Source organism: Pavona decussata, unplaced genomic scaffold, assembly GCF_977016875.1.
Source record: "Pavona decussata unplaced genomic scaffold, jaPavDecu1.1 SCAFFOLD_386, whole genome shotgun sequence".
In the NCBI taxonomy this organism is placed as follows: domain Eukaryota; kingdom Metazoa; phylum Cnidaria; class Anthozoa; order Scleractinia; family Agariciidae; genus Pavona; species Pavona decussata.
The window spans coordinates 1,673,767-1,695,233 of NW_028145758.1; the positions used below are offsets into that span (position 1 = coordinate 1,673,767).

Consider the following 21,467-nt stretch of genomic DNA (forward strand, 5'->3'; position numbering starts at 1 on the left):
GATAGAAACCGAGAGCGAGCCGTCTAATTGTTTTAGCATACCTCAGGGGTCGATCTATGAAGGAAAAAATTCTTTTTATTTCATAAATTTTGTAAGCACACCTTAGTGACCGACTATCGCGTAACGCGCAATCTGATTGGCTACACAGGTGCCGTCTATCGATCGATAGACGGCAGTTTGTCAGAGCGCGCGCGATTTAGCATGCATCATTGCACAAATATATCAAAATTTATGAAATAAAAAGATTTTTTAGCTTCCTAGATCGATCACTGAGGTATGCTAAAACAATTAGACGGCTCGCTCTCGGTTTCTATCGCCTTTTGATAGTTGGCTCGGGGCTTCGCCTCTCGCCAACTATCAGCCGATAGAAACCTCGAGCTCGCCGTCTAATTGTTAAATATATTTGTGCAATGATGCATGCTAAATCGCGCCCGCTCTGACAAACTGCCGCCTATCGATCGATTGACGGCACCTGTGTAGCCAATCAGATTGCGCGTTACGCGGTAGTCGGTCACTGAGGTATGCTAACAGCCGTTACATTCAGTACCTTTGGAAAACTACGTCCTTTTCGCAACAGGGAATGATACAGTTGCCAGTCTCCCAAAGTGGCGTTCCTATTCGTAGATCTAGGATTATTTTGATCGGCTAGGCTTAAATACCCACAATATTGATTGCTCAATTCGAAGCCCATGTTCAGGGTCATGTTTTTTTCGAAGTCGATGTCACTCGTTCCCAGGACCCCGTTCCATGTTCTCGCTTAACATCCAAAGGAAACAGCTCAAAAATTCTCCTTTGGTTTCTTTGTATACTTTACAAAATCTGGATTGCGCACTGCCCTTCCCCTTTCCAAGGGTGGTGTTAAAAAAATCCATGCTGATCTTGCGAATAAAAATCTAGTGCTATTTCCAGTCAGTAACTTAACAGTCTTTCAGCAAACGTTGCGACATAGTTTTATTTTTTCACTGCTTCGTTATTTTAATTATTTTACTCACGACTGTTACCCAGGTCTTTTTTAAGTTATTTATTTTAGTTTAACTTTTTTTTATTTAATATTTTTTTACCCACGACTTTTACCCACACCCACGACCCACGACATCCACCCAAGTCCCACGACCCACGACAGATACCTTAAAGTTCCGATAGTAACGACCCTCCGAAAGTAACGACCCCCTAAAGTAACGTCAAAACTTTGTGGCTACTAATAAATCCCGAAAATAGCGAGCCCCCGAAAGTAACGACCCCCCCCCCCCCCCGAAAGTAGCGAGTCCCCAAAAAGTAGCGAAACCATGCAAGGTTTTTTTTTTTAATTACTAGCTTTATACAAACTCCGAATGCCTTTATTGTTTTCCAATCCATAGTCAATTTTTTAATGTACAATACGAGCATCTTCGTGCATGGACAAATTGATCACGATAAGGCACCTTACAACAAGGGAAAGCCATCATTCGTCCTTGACATCAGTTCACTGATGGCGTAATGTGAAAACTAAACTGGTAGAATTTCGTATTAATTAACAACAGGAACGTTTCTTCAAATTAAAATTGAAAACTCTATATATATACTGCAGTATAGACCGCATTGGTGTGCCATGGACTAAAAGCACTGAGTTTATCTTTCCTCCCCTGAGTCAGAGAAGAATTCGGTTCTACATCGGCTGATTCATTCATGCGCTAGTCCGGTAGACCATCGATGTTTATTTCACTGTCCCTGCTACCAGAAATGGGTAGTGCAAATGGTCTTAATCGGCTGTCTGTTGTTTGAGCTCTGCGCGAATCATATAATTTTTCATTTTGGAGAAAAGAGCTAGCGCTAGCTTGTTTCATGATTTTTGTTCCCCGAAAATAACGACCCCCCGAAAGTAACGACTCCCCGAAAGTAACGAGCCCCAAACACTGTTAATTCCGAAAGTAACGAGGGTCGCTACTATCGGAACTTTACGGTAGTCATACTCGCCTCGGAGCAGGACAAATTTTTGTCCGGCGTGAAATCTGACAGATCTGTTAATTTACACGCCATGATTTGAAGGAAAATGTCAATCAAGAAAATTTGATCTCTATTTTTATATTAGTTGGGGCATTTCAGAAAATATAAAAAGTTACAGAAATATAAGGCATCGTTCATAAATATGTACACAACATAATGCAGTGAGTCGTGCAGGCCTGTCATTTCTATTATTATCACTAAAAGAATTATTTCAAACCAAGAATTGCAAGGCGTAGGTAGCTTCCAATAATAAGAATGAGGCCTTCGCCGCCTTATAAGTACAAATCTGTTGCGGTCCCGGGGGGGGGGGGGGGGAACCTCCTTATAAGAGGCTAATGGGGATGTGCCGCTCGATGGGGTCGCATTTTGACTAGAATGGGGTTGCATTTTCAATAGAGTTACTAGAATGGGGTCGCACATTTTCGGATTTTTGGGGTAAGAAAATTCTATTATGTAGGGAGTCCAAATGGTCTCGGCTAAAAAAGTCAGAAAGTTGTTGTTACAATCATCTTGCATTACATTCTGTTCTTGAAACCACAACTTCAATAAACCAGTTACACAATAGCACAAAACCACTGGTCCAGAACAAAGTAGATGCATAAATAGAATAAAATATAATGGGGCAGGCGCTATGAGAGGCCAGCGGCACATACCCAGTAAAACTGAACCCAACAACCCCCTGGGGGCTGTGGTACTCTAGAACAAGTTGCAGTCGAACAAGGTGAATACAAAATATTAACGGCAGAGGCGGAGGTGACGAGCTTGAGAGAACAAACAACAAAAGCTAGAATAACTGAAATATATTTGTTTTATTTGTTTTATAAAAAAAAAAAATTCTTGCCCGATATTTCGGTTTGCAATACAAACCTTCCTCGGGGGCTGAACGAAAAAGAAAAGTGAGAAACATAAAAGGATCGTTACAAAGAAGGTTTAAAATATAAAATGCGTGACAATGATTGGTTGTTTAAGACTAAGTTACAAGTGTGAGACATGTCATTGGCGTGTTTCGTCACGTCTATTTATACCAACTGAGGGTGCAACGTGTTAGCTTTGTTGATTAAATGAGCTTCACGAGCCTTTCTAACTGAGTCACGTTTGCTGCGTATAAGTTCAAGCGATATAAGTTGGACGTCGTTGATTGAGTGGCCAGGTTGGTTGAAATGTAGCAAGAGAGGAGTAGGGTTGAGTAGTTGATGGTGATTCAGGATAGATCTGTGATGCTCCTAGACTGCAAGCAGTCCCTTTCTGGTCAGTCGAGAGGGTGCGCTCACAGCGCAGCGAGACTGGAGCGAGGAGAAATAAACGAGAAGAGACTGGGGGCCTCTCCCCAAGCTCCCCTCCGCTCGTTTGCTCCAGTTTTTTCGCGCTCGGCTATTTCGCGCGACTTCTCGACTATCCAGAAAGGGACTGCTTGCAGTCTATGATGCTCCCCGAAACGTTCATTAAGTTTGCGCTTAGTCTCCCCAATGTATTTAGCCTCCCACGCAGTCGTTTTTAGGGGACTCGTATTACCTCCTCCCCACAAACTGTGGGGAGGAGGAAATACGATTCCCCTAAAAACGACTGCGTGGGAGGCTACAATGTATTGAGAGTGGCACTTCTTACATTGCATTAAATAGATTAGGTTTTTGGAATTGCAAGATATGTAGTCAGTAATTTTGCGTGATTCGTTAGTGTTGAAAAAAGTGTAGTTCGTTTGACCTTCTTGGAGAAATGAGCAAGTTAGGCATCGTGGGTGGTTGCATTTATGAATCCCAGCGGGTTGTTGATTGGAGGGCTTGTTTTGAGGTAGCTCGGAATGGACCAGGAGATCACGTAGACTTGCGTTACGCTTGTAGGCGATAACTGGTGGATGAGGGAAAACTTGTTTGCAGTTGGCGGAGGACTGGAGGATGTTGATATGTTTTTTCACAATAGATGAGATTTTGGGAAGAGCAGGATTGAAGGATATGACGAAGGGTGTTCTGTCTGTTTTTGTGGCTTTCTGTTCTTGTGGCTGTAGTGTTGCGTGACGTGGAATGGCTCGTACGCGATTTGCATCTTTTTGCAGGGAATAGCGGCTGTAACCACGTTGGACCAGGTGCTTGATGAGTCCTTCGCTTCGTTTATCAAAGAAAGCGTCGGTAGAGCATATGCGACGGATTCGCAAGAAAAGGCTGAATGGAATAGTTTGTTTAGTGTGGTTCGGGTGACATGAAGTTTTGAGGAGGTATTGATGCTTGTCTGTGGGTTTTGTGTTTTTGTGTGGAGATCTGTTTGGATGTGGTTGTTGCTGAGGTGGACTTGGACATCTAGGAAAGGGAGTGTCTGATGAGAGGAATCTGAGTATTCATGGGTAAATTTAATACTCGCGTGAATAGAGTTCAAGTATCTGATGAAATCTTTAAGGTGTTCCTCTCCTTCTGTCCATATGATAAAGACGTCATCGATGAACCTCCACCAAACGAAATGCTTGAGAGGAGCGTTTTCAATGGCGTGTTGTTCAAATTTACCCATGAATGTGAAGCCTCCAATGGCATAGTAGAAGTAGCTGCTGCCTCTGCTGGAGTTGAACGAATTTAAGGAAGAAAAAAAAATAGAACACAAGCAATAATATCCCCAGGCAACATATGCAATCGACGTGGTTAATGATCACCATAAGCCCATGACTCCTGAGATCTCATGTAACCTTTCCCGCGAACAGCGCGCAAGCGATGGTGTTTATTTCCTTGTGATTGACACTAGTGGTTAACAAATATTTTACTGTGTCTCAGTGCGCCCACGCTTGACAATTTAAAAATTTGGCAGAGACAAATTTTGTCGAGATTTTTGGAAGGGCCAAACAAATTTTGTCAGTCCAGTGCGTCCGTACCCTAAGACGCAACGTTTACGGACAGCTTACCGTCAAAAACGTTTACGGCTATGAAGTTGTAATTTTTTTAAATTTTTTTTAGTGTTTGATGGTACCGCTTCATCGACCAGCAGATTTATCTCATCTTCCGTCACAAAAGCGAACCGTTCCCCCATCTTGGCAAGTTGAAGCTATTGTGCAATACCACGTTACTTGGGGAATGTAATCAGTCACGTCAGGGTAATGGGCTCCTGGTCACATGGAGCGTTAAGACCAATCGCGTGCGAGCTTAAATATCGTTTCTTGGTAGAGGTCTATGTGAAAAGCTATGGAACAGATCTGCCATCTTTTTAGAGCAGTTATGGTGCTCCGCAGCTGGACTTAGGCCATTTAATATGTCGTCTTCCACAAAGGCGGATGCCGTGAAAGAAATCGTTCAGGGGATTGTCAGTCTGGAAAGATGCCTTGAAAGAAATGTTAAGGAAATATGTACGGCACTAACAGCATTTCTATTAGAACCCTGCAATGAGCTTCCGGGTCGTGACGCCGATCTGACAGCAAAGCTAAGAAAACATTTGTCAGACATCTACTGGACTTTAAAATTGCATCTGTTTTTCCACCTTGGAGAATACACTGCTTTAAGACATGAAGAACTCCAGCAATTCGGCAAATCACTCCAACTGACAAATGATGAGCTACAAACTCTACCAAGTAAAGAACATGCCATCGATCCTGGAACCAAAGTTCTGGAAGCTGTAAGTATTACAATTTTTATGATAAGGTTACAAAGTCCTCGAATTTAATATAAGAAGGGGTCAAATTAGAGGCAACTGCACTCGCCTGTTTTCACTGTAACGCCATAAAAAAATGTAAATAAATAAATCGAATCCGTGCAACGAATAAAGTCAACAAGTTGAAATGTTATAGAAGATAAAATAAACAAAACAATCCTTCCAAGTCTCAGGTCGGTGCGGTATCACACACACTGATATTTGGCAACATTTTTCCACACAAATTTTTCGAGCTCAATATATGAAGACGCCATTTTTAGGCCCCCTGCAAAATGGTGGATACTAATTGTGACACACTGGTAACTAAGGGGCTATTCACATGATCCGGAATGAAATTCATTCCGGAATGAGTTTTGTACCAGAATGAAGTTCGTGCCGCATTCACATGTGAAAATCGACCGACTCTGGCTCACGTCGTTTAACTTGGCGCGAGTTTTTTTTTTTGTTGTGCATAGCACATTCCACTCCATCTCCCAACCTTTGCCTTTTGTCGCAGGGTTGTCAAAATGAGCCGGCAACCGGCGCATTTCATCGGCTATACCGAATACTGCGCCGGCTACTCTGACTGCTAGGTTTGTTCTAGACATGGTGCTGCGGAAATAAAACTGTTCAGTTAATAATTCATCGGAAGCCAAATCGGAACAGAGGCAATAAAACAGTTATTTTGCCTAAAAAGTACATTAAATTGTGTGCATGACACAGATGTCGACGCTTGCGAAAGCGCTAGCGTCGGTCAATGCTCAAGGTTTCAAAAATATTATGGCGAGCGGAGGCGGCGGATCAGCGAAACAAAATAGGACTTTGCTTGATTTCAATTTCATTAAAAAGAAGAAGATGAGGAGAATGAGCAAGACGACGGGCAACAAGGTAAGCGTTGATAAAAACTCGTCCTTTGCACGTTTCGCATTTTCTGGGAAAACAATCAGTCAGTGGACAGACCATGAATTCAATACCCCGATACGGCAAAAAGAAAAGTCATTCTGGTTCACTGGTTAATAACTTGTGGGTATTCAGGGAGTATTGACACTAACATAAATGTTACTTTCGTGATCCTTTTTTTCTCACATTCGAATTATTCTTTCTTTTGTGTCGCTTTAGAAACACTTTTGTTTATTACGACAGTGTGAAAATTTTGTAAATTAACCCTGATTAGATTTACTGACTATTTACATTTACGTTTTTGTGCTGGCACGTCTCGTAAGCAATGAAAAAGAAAAACCAAGGCTAAAACTAATATTGAAATGAAGAAGGATATTAAATTTTAGAATAAGTTGAGCTTTATTTAATTTGCAAGACGAAACTTGCAGCCAAATTATGCGTGTTGATACAAACAAGAAAATTGCCAAAATTATCCGCCACCTCTGTAATTAGTGAGATGTTCATTTCATTTTTGTGGGCTCTTGACTTTGGCATACTGTATTTCGCAGACTGGACTGGAGTGGACTGAATTTGTAAAACGTGGATTTGTAAAACAAGGATTTGTAAAATGAGGACTGGTAAACAATCACAAGAGAAGAAACAAAACAAAAATAGTTTTATTTGTTTGATCATTTATTATAAAACCATGGCAAATTCTTTCGACTTCTCACTATAAGATTTTATTTTCACTATCCCGCATGCCGCACCTTGCGTCCGGCTACGTTAGTTTTTGTGTACCAAAAGACGTACATTGCTGTACACATTGCATACATTGCTTTACACATTAGTTAACCACGTCATCACACCAGATGTTATCACAGATTATATCTTAACCAGGACTGCATGGTAACACTGGTAATTAGTATTGTTTATGACAAAAGAGATTGAAATTCTCAAGTATCACAACAGGTTCTTCAAATCCTTTCTGTCTCTCCTCGCCCTCTCCGCAGTTACTTCCAGATTTAAGCTGACCAGAAGTGAAAATGAAATCATTGACCTTTGACCGAAATAATTGTGCATGAAAAGTTTGTAATGCGTGGGGTAGAGATGGCGGCTTTCAAGCTTCCATCTCTCTCCATCTTATCAAGAAGTTGAAAGGTGAATCCACAGAATCAAAGTGACGCTTTCAGAAGGAAGCTGGAATTCTAAACAGTGTTAAAGGCCACAGAAATATTACCAGTTTTTTGAGTTTTGGCCAAGATCCCCAGGCGATAATGATGGAATATTCGTGCTTCGAGTTCGGTCCGCTTGGTGTGGAAAAAAAGATGTCTACGCTTGAAGACTTTTAATTGTGTTCATTTTGTTGATGACGAATTCGACTTATCTTCATTTGCCGATGTGTTGGTAGTAATGTGCAAGGGACGTGGTAACAGGACTAGAGTTTCTACACAGAAGCGGAATTGCCCACAGAGACCTAAAGCCATGCTTTAAGTCCCTGTGGGATTTAGTGATACGGTGGCTCATGGTATCGTTCTTAGTACAGTCAACTTTTTGTCACTGTTGGAAAGATCACTTCAAATCAGAAAAGATGTTAGATGGCTGAGATAACATGTAATGCAACACAAAAGTAAAATGCAGCAACATTTGGTTCTGTGTAAAAATGTTTTTATGAGACATTATCGTTTCAATAGTTTGATTCGATTTACAATCCAGTCCAGTCCTGTAAATAAAGTATGCTTTTTTAGGAGTTTTCAACGTATTGAGTCTGTAGATGAAATCCACTTTCCTGTAGTGCCGTTTATTATGTTATATACCGGTAAGATGATTTTACCTTTTGAGTCTGTGGATGAAATATTAAAGTGTGACCATTCAAATGAGATCTACATGTACTTAGCAGTACTTTCCACTGGTGCTGTTTGTAATCTCGGGTTGCATTGTACCTGGTGCTCTTACTTTAGAGTCATTTGAAAAATAGAGGATATTACATGGCTGCGCGGAGATACGCAATTTCTCTTCGCGAACAAGTGAAATATTTTTCAACACGAGAAGAGAAATTTCGTATCTCCAAGCGGCCATGTGATATTCTATTTATTATATAAACACCAATGAAATACCAAACAATTTCATTTTCGCCGCGAAAGGGGCGATTTATTATATAACCATAGTAATGGTGTTATTTTCACGTATGAAAATAACGTGTTATCCTCACGTGTAAAGATATCACGTTTTCGCGCGAAAGCTCACTTGGTATTTCACTGGTGTTTATATAATAAATAGAAATATTGTCAGAATCATAGTTTTCAGTTTCTGGCCACATAAATTTCAGAATTTTCAGACTTGATTCAGCTACATTTGTTTGCAGTAGCCTGTTTTTATAGGGCAAGATGAATGTGCATGTTTCTGTAAAGAATTATGATACGTTTTACAAATCGGCATTTTACAAGTCCGCGTTTTACAAATCCAGTCCACTCCAGTCCAGTCTGCAAAATACAGTATATTACCCTTGACTTTTTATTTTCACCTGGTTTACATAATGATAATGAAGTGGATGATCGTGAAGAATCTGATTATAACAGTGATTTCGAAGACGATTAGAGCGATCTAATCTGTAATGAAATAACTCTAAATCTGACTCATCATGGTTTCTTCAATATTTTGTATGTTACAGTAATTTACGTTTCAAACAGTGAATTTAAAGATTACACACTGACAGAAACCGTACAATACTGTGAAAAAGAAAAGTTGTATGTGTTGAAGACAAAATACAGTGTAACAGTACACTTCACGTATCACATAGAGGTTGATTCCAGATAAGATCAACTTAACAGTGGAAAAACCATGTACAAATTTACACAACGTTTGCTGAAAATATGCCCAGAGTGCATTTCAGAGTATCATTTTTGGCAAAAATTTCCTCGGGGAGGCCCCCACAGGACACCCCATAGAAGGGGACCAACATCCCTCCATACCCTCACTGAACGATGCCCATGCCTTGCTGCAGCCGCCTACTTTATGGACACCAACCTCAGTTACTCAGAAACCTACTGACAACCCTGTAAAGGTAATGAAAACGTCCAGCAATTTTTCAGTTTTCGTTGCATCCCATTTCCATCTACAAACCAAATCTTTCTTTAATTTCATATCCCCCATCTTGAAAAAGATACGCGTGCGCTACTTGCCTCAGGCGATTTTTCATCTTTGAGCGAAGTTCGTTCTCACCTTACATGATACCAGAATGAAATGTCATACCAGAACGAAAATTTCATTCAGATTGAAAACCGGAATGAACTCATTTCGAAATGACTTGTGTTAGGGCACAATTTCGTCTCGGCATCATGTAAAGAGATGCAGTGAAATATATGGAGATGGAATGAACTCATTCCAGAATAATGTGAATAGCCTCTAATAAAATACCACTCCTATACCTGCCAACTCTCACGCATTTATATGTGTGAGTCTCAGGCCTGCGGACTAAAGACATCGATCTCTCTCATCGAGGACAATTTTTCACGCCTGAAAAACAAATCAGGACAAGTTGTTCTTTAACACGATTAATAACAAAAATTCAATTAAATTTCCCGTGAAACGGCGCCTAATGTGCACTTTATGTCCTAGCTGTATTACAACACACTAAAAAATTTTTGCAAAAGCTTTCAAATGTCCAGAATCCCTTCAAATCAGAAGTGTTCAAAGGTCGTTGGGACATCTTTGGACATTTTCTGTAATGTTGGCAAGTCTTCAGAAAATAGTCGGAAATCTTTGAAACTGGTTGGGAGGTTTTTCAGAAATCCTGGTCATCATGACAACACGAAATAATCACGCATTTGACTCGGAAAAAGTTGGAAGGTATACACTCTGATTATCCTAACCATAGCACTCTTAGCCTGCAGCTGCATATAGCATACCAGCAGTCAGTCATCAGTAGTCTAGTCATTAAGGTTCCTGCTTGGGAATCCAACCACCTAGGTTCAACTCTTTTTTGAAAAAAAAAAAAAAAGTAAATAAAGAGTAAATAAAGTGTGTGACTTTATAGTATCCGCTATCTTGAAGATCACCTGAGGAGTGTCATTTTTAACACATGAAGCAGCTCTGTCACAGCTGTCATCTTAATGCCACTAATTTAAATATTAAATGAAAATGCGGAAAATTTTTAATGTTCCATATCGACTTTAGGTAGGATCGTATTAAGCCGAAAACTTGTAAAAGATGTATTTTTAGATAATCTCACCCCTGATACATGAAGGTAAAAATTCTGAAGGCCCTGCAGTTTTGGTGATCACATGTGAAAAACCAAGAATTACATAGTGCAACCCCTGTGGCAAGTCAGTGCTTGTTTGGCCCCCTGATGGTGGTGGACAGGGATACCTGAAATAACTACTCAGGCAAAGCCTTATGGGTGCAAAAATGGCACTGAACCACAAAGAGATTTTCCAGGAAATCCTTTTTATGGGTAGGGTTGCCAGTTTACCATATGATGCCTAACTGAATGGTGGTTACCTGCTATTGGAGACCTCAATAGATTTGAGTAGGAGTATGACTTTTGTATGAAGTTTGCCGTTCATTTGATATGCAGTTAGGGGGTCAAGAAATTAAAAGAGTGTATAACACAAACTCCCTTGAAATCTTCATTGACTCAAAATGTATCATGGTCTGAACATGTCAATGAGATTGTAAGAATTATTTCTTCTGGTATAGGTCCTCTTGAAAGTTTTCAGCCATTTATTTCTGAACAAACAGCCATATTGCTTTATCAAGCTGTTATGGAACCGCATTTTGACAAGAGACGGAGGGACGGTCTAAGTAATGAATTGGTCGACAAATTGCAAAAACTACAAAATCGAGTTGTTAGGGTTATAGCTAGGTTTGATTACTACTCAAGTGCCTCAGAACTCTGTAATAGGCTTGGGTGGGATAACCTTTATACCAGAGGAGTAAAACAAATTTAGCAAAGTTAATGTTTAAGAATTTGAAAAAGAAACTCTGTAGTACTTGCAAGACCTGTTCATACCATTCAGCACTGATTATATGAACTTGGAGACAAAGAAAACGATGATTGTTTTCTTTGTTTTTGTAAGCCCCATACTGATTTTTTAAAACACAGCAGTGGAGCTTGTTTGTGGAATACGTAGTCTTCCAGCTAATGCCAGAGCAACTACGTCTTTTAAGAAGTTTAAGGATGATATAAATTTGTTAATGGCCTCCTCATACTCCCACAGGGCAAACATGCCAATCAGTTTTACTTTTAAAATCTGTTTTGTAACTGATATTTTTATTATGTATGTATGTATGTATGTAAACGATGAAAACTCCTGAAGCCTGAACTTCTGTGAAGAATTATACAATGCTCTTCAATCAAACGAATTGAGCGCTCTATGAAACAGTCGTTCTACCCAGAAAACAAATATGTAATGTATGTATGTATTCCAGAAAAAATCCACACTTCTATGACAGTTGGCAAAAGTTCCTTACTCGCCCCCCCCCCCCCCCACCCCACCCCACCACTTCCCCTGCACCAGTGGATTGATGGATTCATCTTTCTTTACAATTTCTAGGGTCAAAAACCTCCCCTCCCATCTGGATTGCCGATATTTTTATGGAGATGCTACATTTTCAATAATGTAATTTGCATTCAATAGAGAAGACATAAAATTACTTTTAGCTTCTTCAAAGATGCAAATTAAAATGGCTTACCTCAAAGAGTCTGGATAAGGTCGACTGGAGCTCTTGTGTCTTTTTCTAAAATGTCAGCTTTCTGTCTTTCATTATTTAAGTTTTCATTGATTGTGAACGTGGCGCGCAAGATTTTAAAATTTCCTACCATTTGTTGGTATATAATTTTGTCAAAAATTAAGTTATTTTTGGTCCACTTCTTATCCAGCTTGTGTCGTATGTACTAAAACAATTATTCACCTCATTGTCGGTGAAAGTGATGGATATTTACATTGCTGCTTTGGCGTTCGGCAAATATCCATCACTATTTACCTCCACTTCGGTGACTAATAATTGTTAAATATTACAAATCACAAAATTATGAACTAACAATCATACTATTTACAAACAAGGAAATACAATGCTAAACTTATGAAACTGGTATCTCTCTTTTAATTTTGCAAGACAAGATAATTAATGCAATACAATAAATATATTACTGAGTGACAGACTAAAAACAGTGCACTAGAACGCAAAACTAAATGAGTCAATAATCCAAATAAAATGGAATAAACTAATTTAACACTAACGAGACAACTATGTGGTCAAATAACAGAAAATTAGCTAAAACAGAGTACTATAAATAACTTGATCACTAAACAGGCTTTTAAACAGGAGAATGTGATGACAGCTAATAAGCTGATAAGGTCAACTGGATTTTTACATTAAAATATTGCTCAATTGTATCTAGAGCAATTCTCAGGGAAACTAAAACTACTTAACAAGAACCAGGCATAACTAATCGATGATCAATGACTTCAGTTGCCAGTTAATGAGTAATCGATGGGTAATGGGTTGATTAGTCATTGATTATTGGCAATGATCACTGAATGACTGAAGCCCAAATTTTTGTGGCCTTATATCGATTACTCATCGATGACATTAATTACTCATTGATGTAATTGATTGCCTATTGATGTTATTGATACGTCATCAATGACCCATCATTATTACTCATTGACTATTATACTTCGCTCAAAGGACACATTTCTTGCTTTCTTGTACCATTTTTTTTGTTTGTGCTTCTTTTATCTGTGTTAGACGTATTTTTCTTTATAACTGGCGTTCCTGTTGACAAAATTACACCTTTACAAAAGGTCAAATAACCGGCATGTCAAGACATGAAGTGCTAATCACAAAGAGAAGAGAGCCCTGCCGAAGGATAAAGAACTGACTACAGCAAGAAGATGCCATAGCAGATCTGAGAGGATTAACATCAAAGGTACATGAATCACTTATGAATACATGTAATTTAATGAAATTGCAAAAAATATTTCCATTGCATAATCCATTTGCATTGTGTTAACTGTCATAATTTATTACACTGACACCTTTCCTGGTAAATGTTTTTATCAGATGTTTAATTTATACATCAGCTTTGCATATAATTAAATAAATGCATGCATATCATGTTCAACTAAATTTATCTAATTTCATTTTGTTTTTTCTTTACAGGAAAAAGAAAATGAGCAGCTTCATTAACCACAAATACTAGAAATGAAATTTTCCCATCTGCAAAAAATGGCCCTTGAAGCCCTGTATAGAGAGCAGATATCCATCTCAAGGTGTTATAGAAGAATTTGCCAACTTGAACAACCTTGATGGGGCAACCGTCCAGGGCCCAGTTGTTCGAAGCCCGATTAAGCTAATCCTGGATTAACGCAAACTTTGACTCGAGTTTAACTGCTTATCAACAAAGATTCTTTGAAAAGATTTTTGGCCCTCAGTTTTTACTTTGACTTTTCTTTACCTTTAGCTCGAAATTAGTCTTTAAAACCATTTTTAACGAGCGCGATGAAAAGCACCGATTAACTTCTAATCGTGGATTAGCGTTAATCGGCTTTCGAACAACCCGGCCCAGGTTTGGTTCAATAATAGATGATGACGAGATACGGGGGAACAAAATAGGCCTTTTGAAGCTTAATTCACATGTACTGTTAGTTGGATAGAATAAAGCTGGAAATATGTGTTTACATTTTATAAGTTGTTTTTGTTTTGTTCTTATTTGCCAAATGCAGTTTTCAGCTAAGAGATGATATCGATGAGTGTAATGAATGAAATCAATGACTAATCGATAACCAAAAATTTTGTGGTCTATCGATTAGTCATCGATTACTTAGCTTATTGATCATCGGCAATAATCAATGACTAATCAACTGATTACCTATTGATTACTCCTTGATTTCATTGATGTAATTTTTAGTTATGTCTAGGAAGAAATACTGCTTAATTCTAAATGGAAATTACCAAGAAAACATAACTCAAGAGAAATTATACAACAAAGCTAAACTTAACAAAACCAACATAATGAGGCCGCAAGTCCAAATCATTGTAAACATAAGCGTACGTACTGCAAGAATTAAACTACATAAAACTAATACCAAGCACTGGAGATCAATTCAGACTTGACTTGGAATAATAAATTATTGAAGAACTGACTACAGAGCAACAGCTAGTGCGAAGGCACGTGTTCAACTAACTAAAACTAGCTTGTTACTGCCAATTTCTTGATGCTCCAGCATCTAATGTCATATCTTGTGACTCAAGGCTTTAGCATGCATAAGTAAAACCACAATTTTCCAACTTATTGAAACAGGTGTTCTTTATTTATTAAGAGGTTCCTGTTTACTAGAAAGGAAATGACTAAACATAATTTAACTGATATGCCCTGGAACACTGCTGGCTGATTTATGTGTGGTAATTAGACAACATAACTTGTGGTGTGTGTGACAGAAACGTGATAAGTATAAAAACTACATTCCTGTGCACTTCAAAGGCTAGCATACATACTAAAACACTAACTCAAAATACCCCACATTCCCTGAATACAAAATAAGGAAATTGTGAACTTGGTCACATGTTAGATCTCCACAAGGACAGCATTAAAGTCTTTTGTTGACTTTAACTATAATATATGATACTTTTTCAATATCCAACGCCTCTTAAAAGTAGAATAAGAAGTAAACTCTTTGCTGGAATCACATCCAAAATTCCTATGAAAACCACTCTTGAGGTGTCCTTTTCATCCAATGTCAGGCAACTGTTAATATGATAAGTGGCTTTTACCTGGATGGGTTAAATAGTTCCACCTTATTGTGAAAACGAATTTTTGTTTTTGAGTCACGTAGAGTTTTCCGGTGATGGTGAATTTGTCAGTTTGTGTATGCCCAGGTGTAAGGAATAGAATTAATGCAAAGAAAGGTTACACTAGTAATTGAACCACACACCATAACTATTGAAGCCTATTTAACTTTTCAAAGCACATATTAATTCCCCCACCTCTTGGCACCCTAAATTAGATAAAGGAAAAAAGACATGCAAAATGATAAGAAGTCATAACACTATGCACATGTGTATAGCATAATATACTCAGGCAAACTGGGACATGACATATGGCTTCCCACATCCAAGGATAGATTGACTTTATTAAATAATTATTCAAACCAATGCGTAAGCCTGATTTAAATATGCTAATGTACAACAATGTGTAAACTTTTTGTAACGTTAAAACTGACTTGGAAAATATTTTTGTGAGACACCTTACTAATGTTTTCAACAACTTGAAAAGTTACAAAGTTTGTAATATATCATTGGAGCACTTATCGTTTGATTTAAAGAACTGTGACGGTTAACTCCATCATTTATTCAACAACTATAAACTTCATTTTAACAATTAATGGGGATTATTCCTGATGCCTTCTCTGTCTTATTAATTATCTTTCAGATAAGTGACCTCGTGGAACCTTCCGTAAAATATGCAAGAGGAACCAAACCTCATGCAGATGCTGTAATGGAAAGTGCAAGTGCCTTGTTTAGTAAACTTCCTTCAAAAAACAGATTCCGACCAAAGGTATTGGCACAAGTTTCATATAATGGTAAATTTTTTGTTGGATCGTCAATATCAGTAAGCTCTTTCTTGCGGCCTCTTTGCTTGTACAACAGAATTCGACATTTTAAGCATAGCCTCAAGAAAGCAATAGTATTTTTTAAACCTCTATGTATTGCTGATGATGAGGCAATGAGATGGTCCTCTTATGCATATGAAATGAAAGAGACTAAGACTGCAAATGAGACAAATAACAGGCAGGAAAAGAGTTATACTGAGTCAAAACCCCCTTGCCAAAACTGTCGAATGGTGTTCATGAATTTAAATGGCTTCATAGCTTCTGAAGATGCATCGAAGGGTGACTCATTTTTGGGTGCTTGTGCAGAGTATTGCCCTGTTAATGAGCTTGTTGTGAGTGATTCAGATGCTTCCTTTGGAGCTGATACGGTTCTGAAAATTCATGAGAATCGATGTTCAGTTCTCTTTTGTGACTATAGGGAAATTGCTGAAAAATGCTTTGATGCCTATGACTCGGGGGACATCAAACGAATGGAAGATATTTACCCCGAAGTAAGAAGTAAAATACACATTTTTGGTTTTAAGCCACAATGTCAAATGTAACATTTTCTGGTGGAAAAGTGTATAGGAGTTCTAGAAAGGCAAATACGGAGGTACTCGTGAGAACTTTGTTAGTAGCCCCATAAAAATATTAAACCTTGCTTTGTACCTCGAAGAGATACCAAATACAAATTTTAACTTGCAGTTCTGTTATTATATTTGTGACTAAGTTTGTGTTGTTTTTATAGGAGGGTAGACATATAACACCTAAATTTGGACGTTTTAGACATTTTGTAGTTAGTGAGGTACGTTAGTCTCATGCACAGCTAACTGCATGGATTCAGCTCACAAAATACGAAATAGGTTTACCAAAATGTTCATAAGTAGCCTGTTTTGTATGTAGGAAAAAGAGCCTTTTCTGGTTTACAATAATAAATTATTTTACTGGCAGAACGTCTCGGAATGTAGCATGGGAAATATAGTGTTTGTACTTACTCACAAAACATTCCTCTTAAGCTACATGAAGTTCAACAAAGGTTCCAGTTCACTTAGCACTTCAGTTGAATGCTTGATCAATGATGGGCACTGTCCCTTCTGTAACTGTGGTCTTGTTTCATTCTAAGATTATTTTTGCAGATACTGAGTTATGCATTTTTTTTTTTTACTGAGGATAGATCTATTATATTGTAGATAGAATTTGATACAAAATTACAGTCAACCCAGGTCACGCGTGAACAGAATTTCCAAGAATGAAATGAACATTCGAATTTCTCTTTGTAATGTCCGACGTGTGAATGGAATGTTGGACATTTCTCTAAAAATCGTTCCGAAAAAGACGCATTAACTGAAAAAAAAGATTCAAAATACTTGAGAAACAATTGTTATTCTTGAAATATTCAATTTTTCAGTGTAAAGAAAAATGCATAGCTTTATCCTGTCAATAAGCTAGGGAAATTTATGCGGGAACCCCGAAATCTCGTTGGCGATGTTCAAAACTGACATGTAAATTTCAAAACTCCATTCAAATTTCGAAAATACCGTTCACGCGTGACCTGGGTTGACTGTAAAACATGTAGAGTTTTTGAAATTAGTTGGTTGGGTTCAAACCACTAGGGAAACATAATTTTTTTTTTAGTTTATTTCATTAGAAGAGACGTTTTTGAGAAACAGTTTAAAATAGAAACTAGCGATATTAGAAACGAACATCGTTTCACCGACGAAGCGTTGTTCATTTCCAATATCGCTAGTTTTTATTTTAAAATACTTCATAAAAGGAGTAGAAGACTTTCTTTCCTTTCTCCATTATTTATAATTTAAGTGTGGGAGAATTGAAGACAGCTGTCGAAATACTCGCCTTTGGACTCCATAGCTTTCACTCGTGTTGCCAAAGTTTTGTTTTGTTTTGTTTTTGTAGGCAGCGTATAGGCGAGGTTGCCTATCCCCCTCTCCCACTCTCGGACAGATATTAGGCATTTCCAAAGATAGGAGATGTGTCTTGGATTCGAGCATAAGTTTATGCAAGGCCATTTTGCAATCTCGCGATTTTAAAATTACAGAATTGTAACCTTGTTTCAGTTACTATAGCGGTTAGCGCATCGACAAAGATGATCAATCAGTTGCAGCTAACTTGCTGTTAACTGAGGGCTTGTGATAAGATGGCAGATCATCAGAGGAAACGACTGAAGCATCACTTCTTTCTGCCTTAGTTTGCCGTTCGCTGGAGTCTGGGGTGAAAATCTCAACACCTCCTTTCTCCCTTCCCTGGTGTATTAGTCTCTTAACAGTATTTCAAGAAAATGGTATTGCTTAGGGCTTGGGGTATGGGTATTGTTGCTGCTAACTGTACCCCTCTTGTTGAAAGGGATGGCTTTAAAACTTAGATAAAGAATAATACTGGAGTCAACTTGATTAACGTTAACTCTTGTAGTTTTCAATCTAAAACTCAATGAAGAGTTTAAAAACGGGGGTTTCCGTTTGATAATTCCCATTAAAGACTTCTAACAATGTGTTTGTTGCTCATTCTCTCCAGGACCGCGTAATAACAAGGGCCCTGGGCCCGGTTGCATAAAACATGTTAATGTATGTGAAAGGCAACCTTTTATCGTTCCGAAGGATTTTCTACAACGCTATCTTGAATCCCTCGACTCTGAGCACAGGGAACACAAAGGAGTGGTAGAAACTCCTTTGGATTGCAGGGAGCGACTACAGAAAACTCCCTGAAGATGCTTTATGTAACCGGGCCCTGATTATTAGTCACAAGAGCAAACGCTTTATTAAATTGGCCCCCGCTGAGGGCTACGGTGCAAGTATATATCTTATGTATACTCTATAAATGTTTATAAGTATATATATTTTAGCAGGGTTAGTTGAAACAAAGTAACAGAAGCAATTAAGTTTTGTTAGAGGCATTTTTACATGCCTAAATAATTTACCTTTTTGAACCTACAGTCGGACCTCTATTAGGCGGCCACCTATTAAGCGACCACCCTCCATTAAGCGGCCACTTTCCAAAGTCCCGAATTATTATTTTGTCAGTAAAGTGCTGTATTCGATACCTCTATTCAACGGCCAACCTCTATTAAGCGGCCAGTTTTCAAAGTCCCCAGGGTGGCCGCTTAATAGAGGTCCGACTGTATTTCACCAACGTTGCAGACACTAGTTAGGTCTATCTGGTAAGTCTTTCGGCCGGCTTCTTTCAATTATTGCTCACTACGATGTACCTACCAATAATTATGACTATGGATCAAGTTGATTAAGCTGTACGAAGTGCAGCATTTGTGTAGTTAGTATAGGTAAAATGTTATTCAATAAAAAGTCGTGCACGACTCTATTAAGTGTTCCTTGTGTTTTCAAATTCACAAAAGTCATGACCGAAGTAAGGCGTAAGACGACTCGTGCGTGGCATCTCTGGCCCCATTCACACTAATACTTCGGTTTGGCCTTATGTCCACAAAAAACGATCGAAAACTGATACATTCTGAAACACTCTCCAGAACAGGAAATGGAAAAAATGAAACATGGAGTGTGATCAGCGAAAACGAAGGCTTTCAAAAAATGTTGTCGTGGGAAATGTAAATGCCAAACATCACAGGCACGTCCATTTGTCACAGTTTTCTCCGGGTACTCCGGTGTGCGGTTGACTAAGTTTCGCTCAGTGTTTTGTATTTTGATATGCTGATTTAGAGCGGTCTTCAATTGTGTCGAAAGTAGTTCGCGTTTGCATTGGTTATGCTTTACTTGGCCCTCTGATTGGTTAACAAACCTCGCGCCACTTTCTCAGCCAATGAGAGCCAAAACCAATCCGCTCCTTTTCCCGCGCTTAGCACCGGTTTCATGTTTCAGCGTCGTGTCCTGATTGGTTCATTGCACTGTTAACATCTCTCGTGATTGGTCAGAGGAATTACTTTGGTTTTACAACACTCGACTGAGAAACCGCTCTACTTGACAAACCTGCAACAGAGACCTGGGATAAACTTAAGATGCTGTTCGGGTATGTGAGAACATCAGCCGCTGACATCAAAAGATATCCCAGGTCTTTTTCCTTTATCCTTTCTGCGAAGTTGGTTCCAGTTCAACTTTGCAGGCAGGTCGGCGATTCTTCTGGCAAGCTGGTTATAAAATTTTATAAATCGTTTAATGGGGACACTGGCAGCCCAAGCTCAATGTAAGAGAACCGTTGAACTATAAGGATTTGAATGGGAATACAACGGATTTGTGTAAAATGGTAGAAACTAACATTGTATTGTCAATAAAGTCAGCTAACCCTGCTGCTGCTTGTATTCTTTGTCATTTACCAGCTTTTCAAGCCGATTCAAAGCGATTTCGGCGAGTTAGCGTCATTCGTGTTTCCACTGGGTAAATAAAGGTTATTTATTTATTTATTTATTTATTTATTTATTTATTTATTTATTTATTTATTTATTTATTTATTCATTTATTTATTTATTTATTTTACTGCTAAGTGAAACGCAAGGCCGAACACTGTCTCAGCCATGCCCGAAGCGCGAAACGGAATAAATCAATTGAAATCATCTCTAGTGCGTAATTCCTTCATAGAATCAGAGTAGAGAGGTATACCTATCTTGCCAGTGCAATTCTTACTCAATTGAAGCCATATAACGTTTGCTAGGAAGATGTTCTTCCAAGAGAGCTCGCTTCTGAAATTTCGAAAGAACCGCGGCAAGAACGCCATGGACACTTCAAACGTTCGAACATCACGCCGGGTAACAATAGTTCCCTGGCACGGGTGGTCAGCGGCCAGTTGTCTACAGGCAAACAGATTTGTTCCCGGGGTCCCCTCGTGTCCTATTTGTCAATGAACCATTGTTTCCATCCACCAGTCAAAATTACTGCCGGACGTTTTTTTCAAATTTAAAGTTCGCGATCCATTCAACCTAAATTTCCAGTACAGAATGAAATATAAGGAACGGCAATTTAAAAAATTTTGGACAACTTGTCCTTTTTCCCGAAAATTTACTGTTCCATTGGTCATACCATTTCGTCAGATGTTCAGCCCCAAATTCTTACGGTATTTAAAAATTACACTCGTGTTTTCTGAATAAATTTGTACTTTGTAGTAGCGGTAATTAATTTCAGCCAGACGTCTGTAATCTATTTTTGCTTAGGACTTAGCTGCCCTCCGTATTATCGGGGTGCCCGTAGCAGCGAGCTGTCCACAAGGCAAGAGTAGACTCTACTTTGCATATGCGCATACGTTCTGCGCATCCTCGTTCCCAGAGCCTACGATCTTTTGGTCAGCGGTTGGATCGTTCAACAATTTAAAAGCAAAAACGTTGGGGCTCTGGGGACGAGAATGATCTCGGCGTAGCCCGCAGTAGCAGGCGTAATCAGGGAGGGGGAGGGGGAGCGAGAAAACCTGATAGAAGAAATGGGGACTCATCCCAGTCCCCCA

The 21,467-nt window shown here is 38.8% G+C and overlaps 1 protein-coding gene across 3 annotated transcripts; it reads left to right on the plus strand.

Annotated features, from left to right (window-relative positions):
- Positions 1-5,073: 5,073 nt before the first annotated feature.
- Positions 5,074-19,385, plus strand: LOC146451569 (uncharacterized). Of its 3 annotated transcripts, XM_085099070.1 has the most exons (4): positions 5,074-5,568; positions 15,896-16,021; positions 16,495-17,278; positions 17,634-19,385. In XM_085099070.1, exons 1-3 carry the CDS (start codon positions 5,209-5,211, stop codon positions 16,504-16,506), a joined length of 498 nt encoding a protein of 165 aa, XP_084955196.1. In that variant the 5' UTR covers positions 5,074-5,208; the 3' UTR covers positions 16,507-17,278; positions 17,634-19,385. The 3 variants fall into 3 exon arrangements, with proteins under 3 accessions (XP_084955196.1, XP_084955194.1, XP_084955195.1); XM_085099068.1 differs by having other exon boundaries at positions 5,085-5,568; positions 15,896-17,278; XM_085099069.1 differs by lacking the exon at positions 5,074-5,568 and adding an exon at positions 5,979-6,471 and having other exon boundaries at positions 15,896-17,278.
- Positions 19,386-21,467: the final 2,082 nt, after the last annotated feature.

What these genes read in the sequence shown, in the direction of transcription:
- LOC146451569 (XM_085099068.1), top strand. Translation starts at nt 5,209, where the DNA reads ATGTCGTCTTCCACAAAGGCGGATGCCGTGAAAGAAATCGTTCAGGGG. An exon ending in GAACCAAAGTTCTGGAAGCT is followed by an intron (nt 5,569 to 15,895) that starts GTAAGTATTACA and finishes ATTATCTTTCAG; the next exon opens with ATAAGTGACCTCGTGGAACC.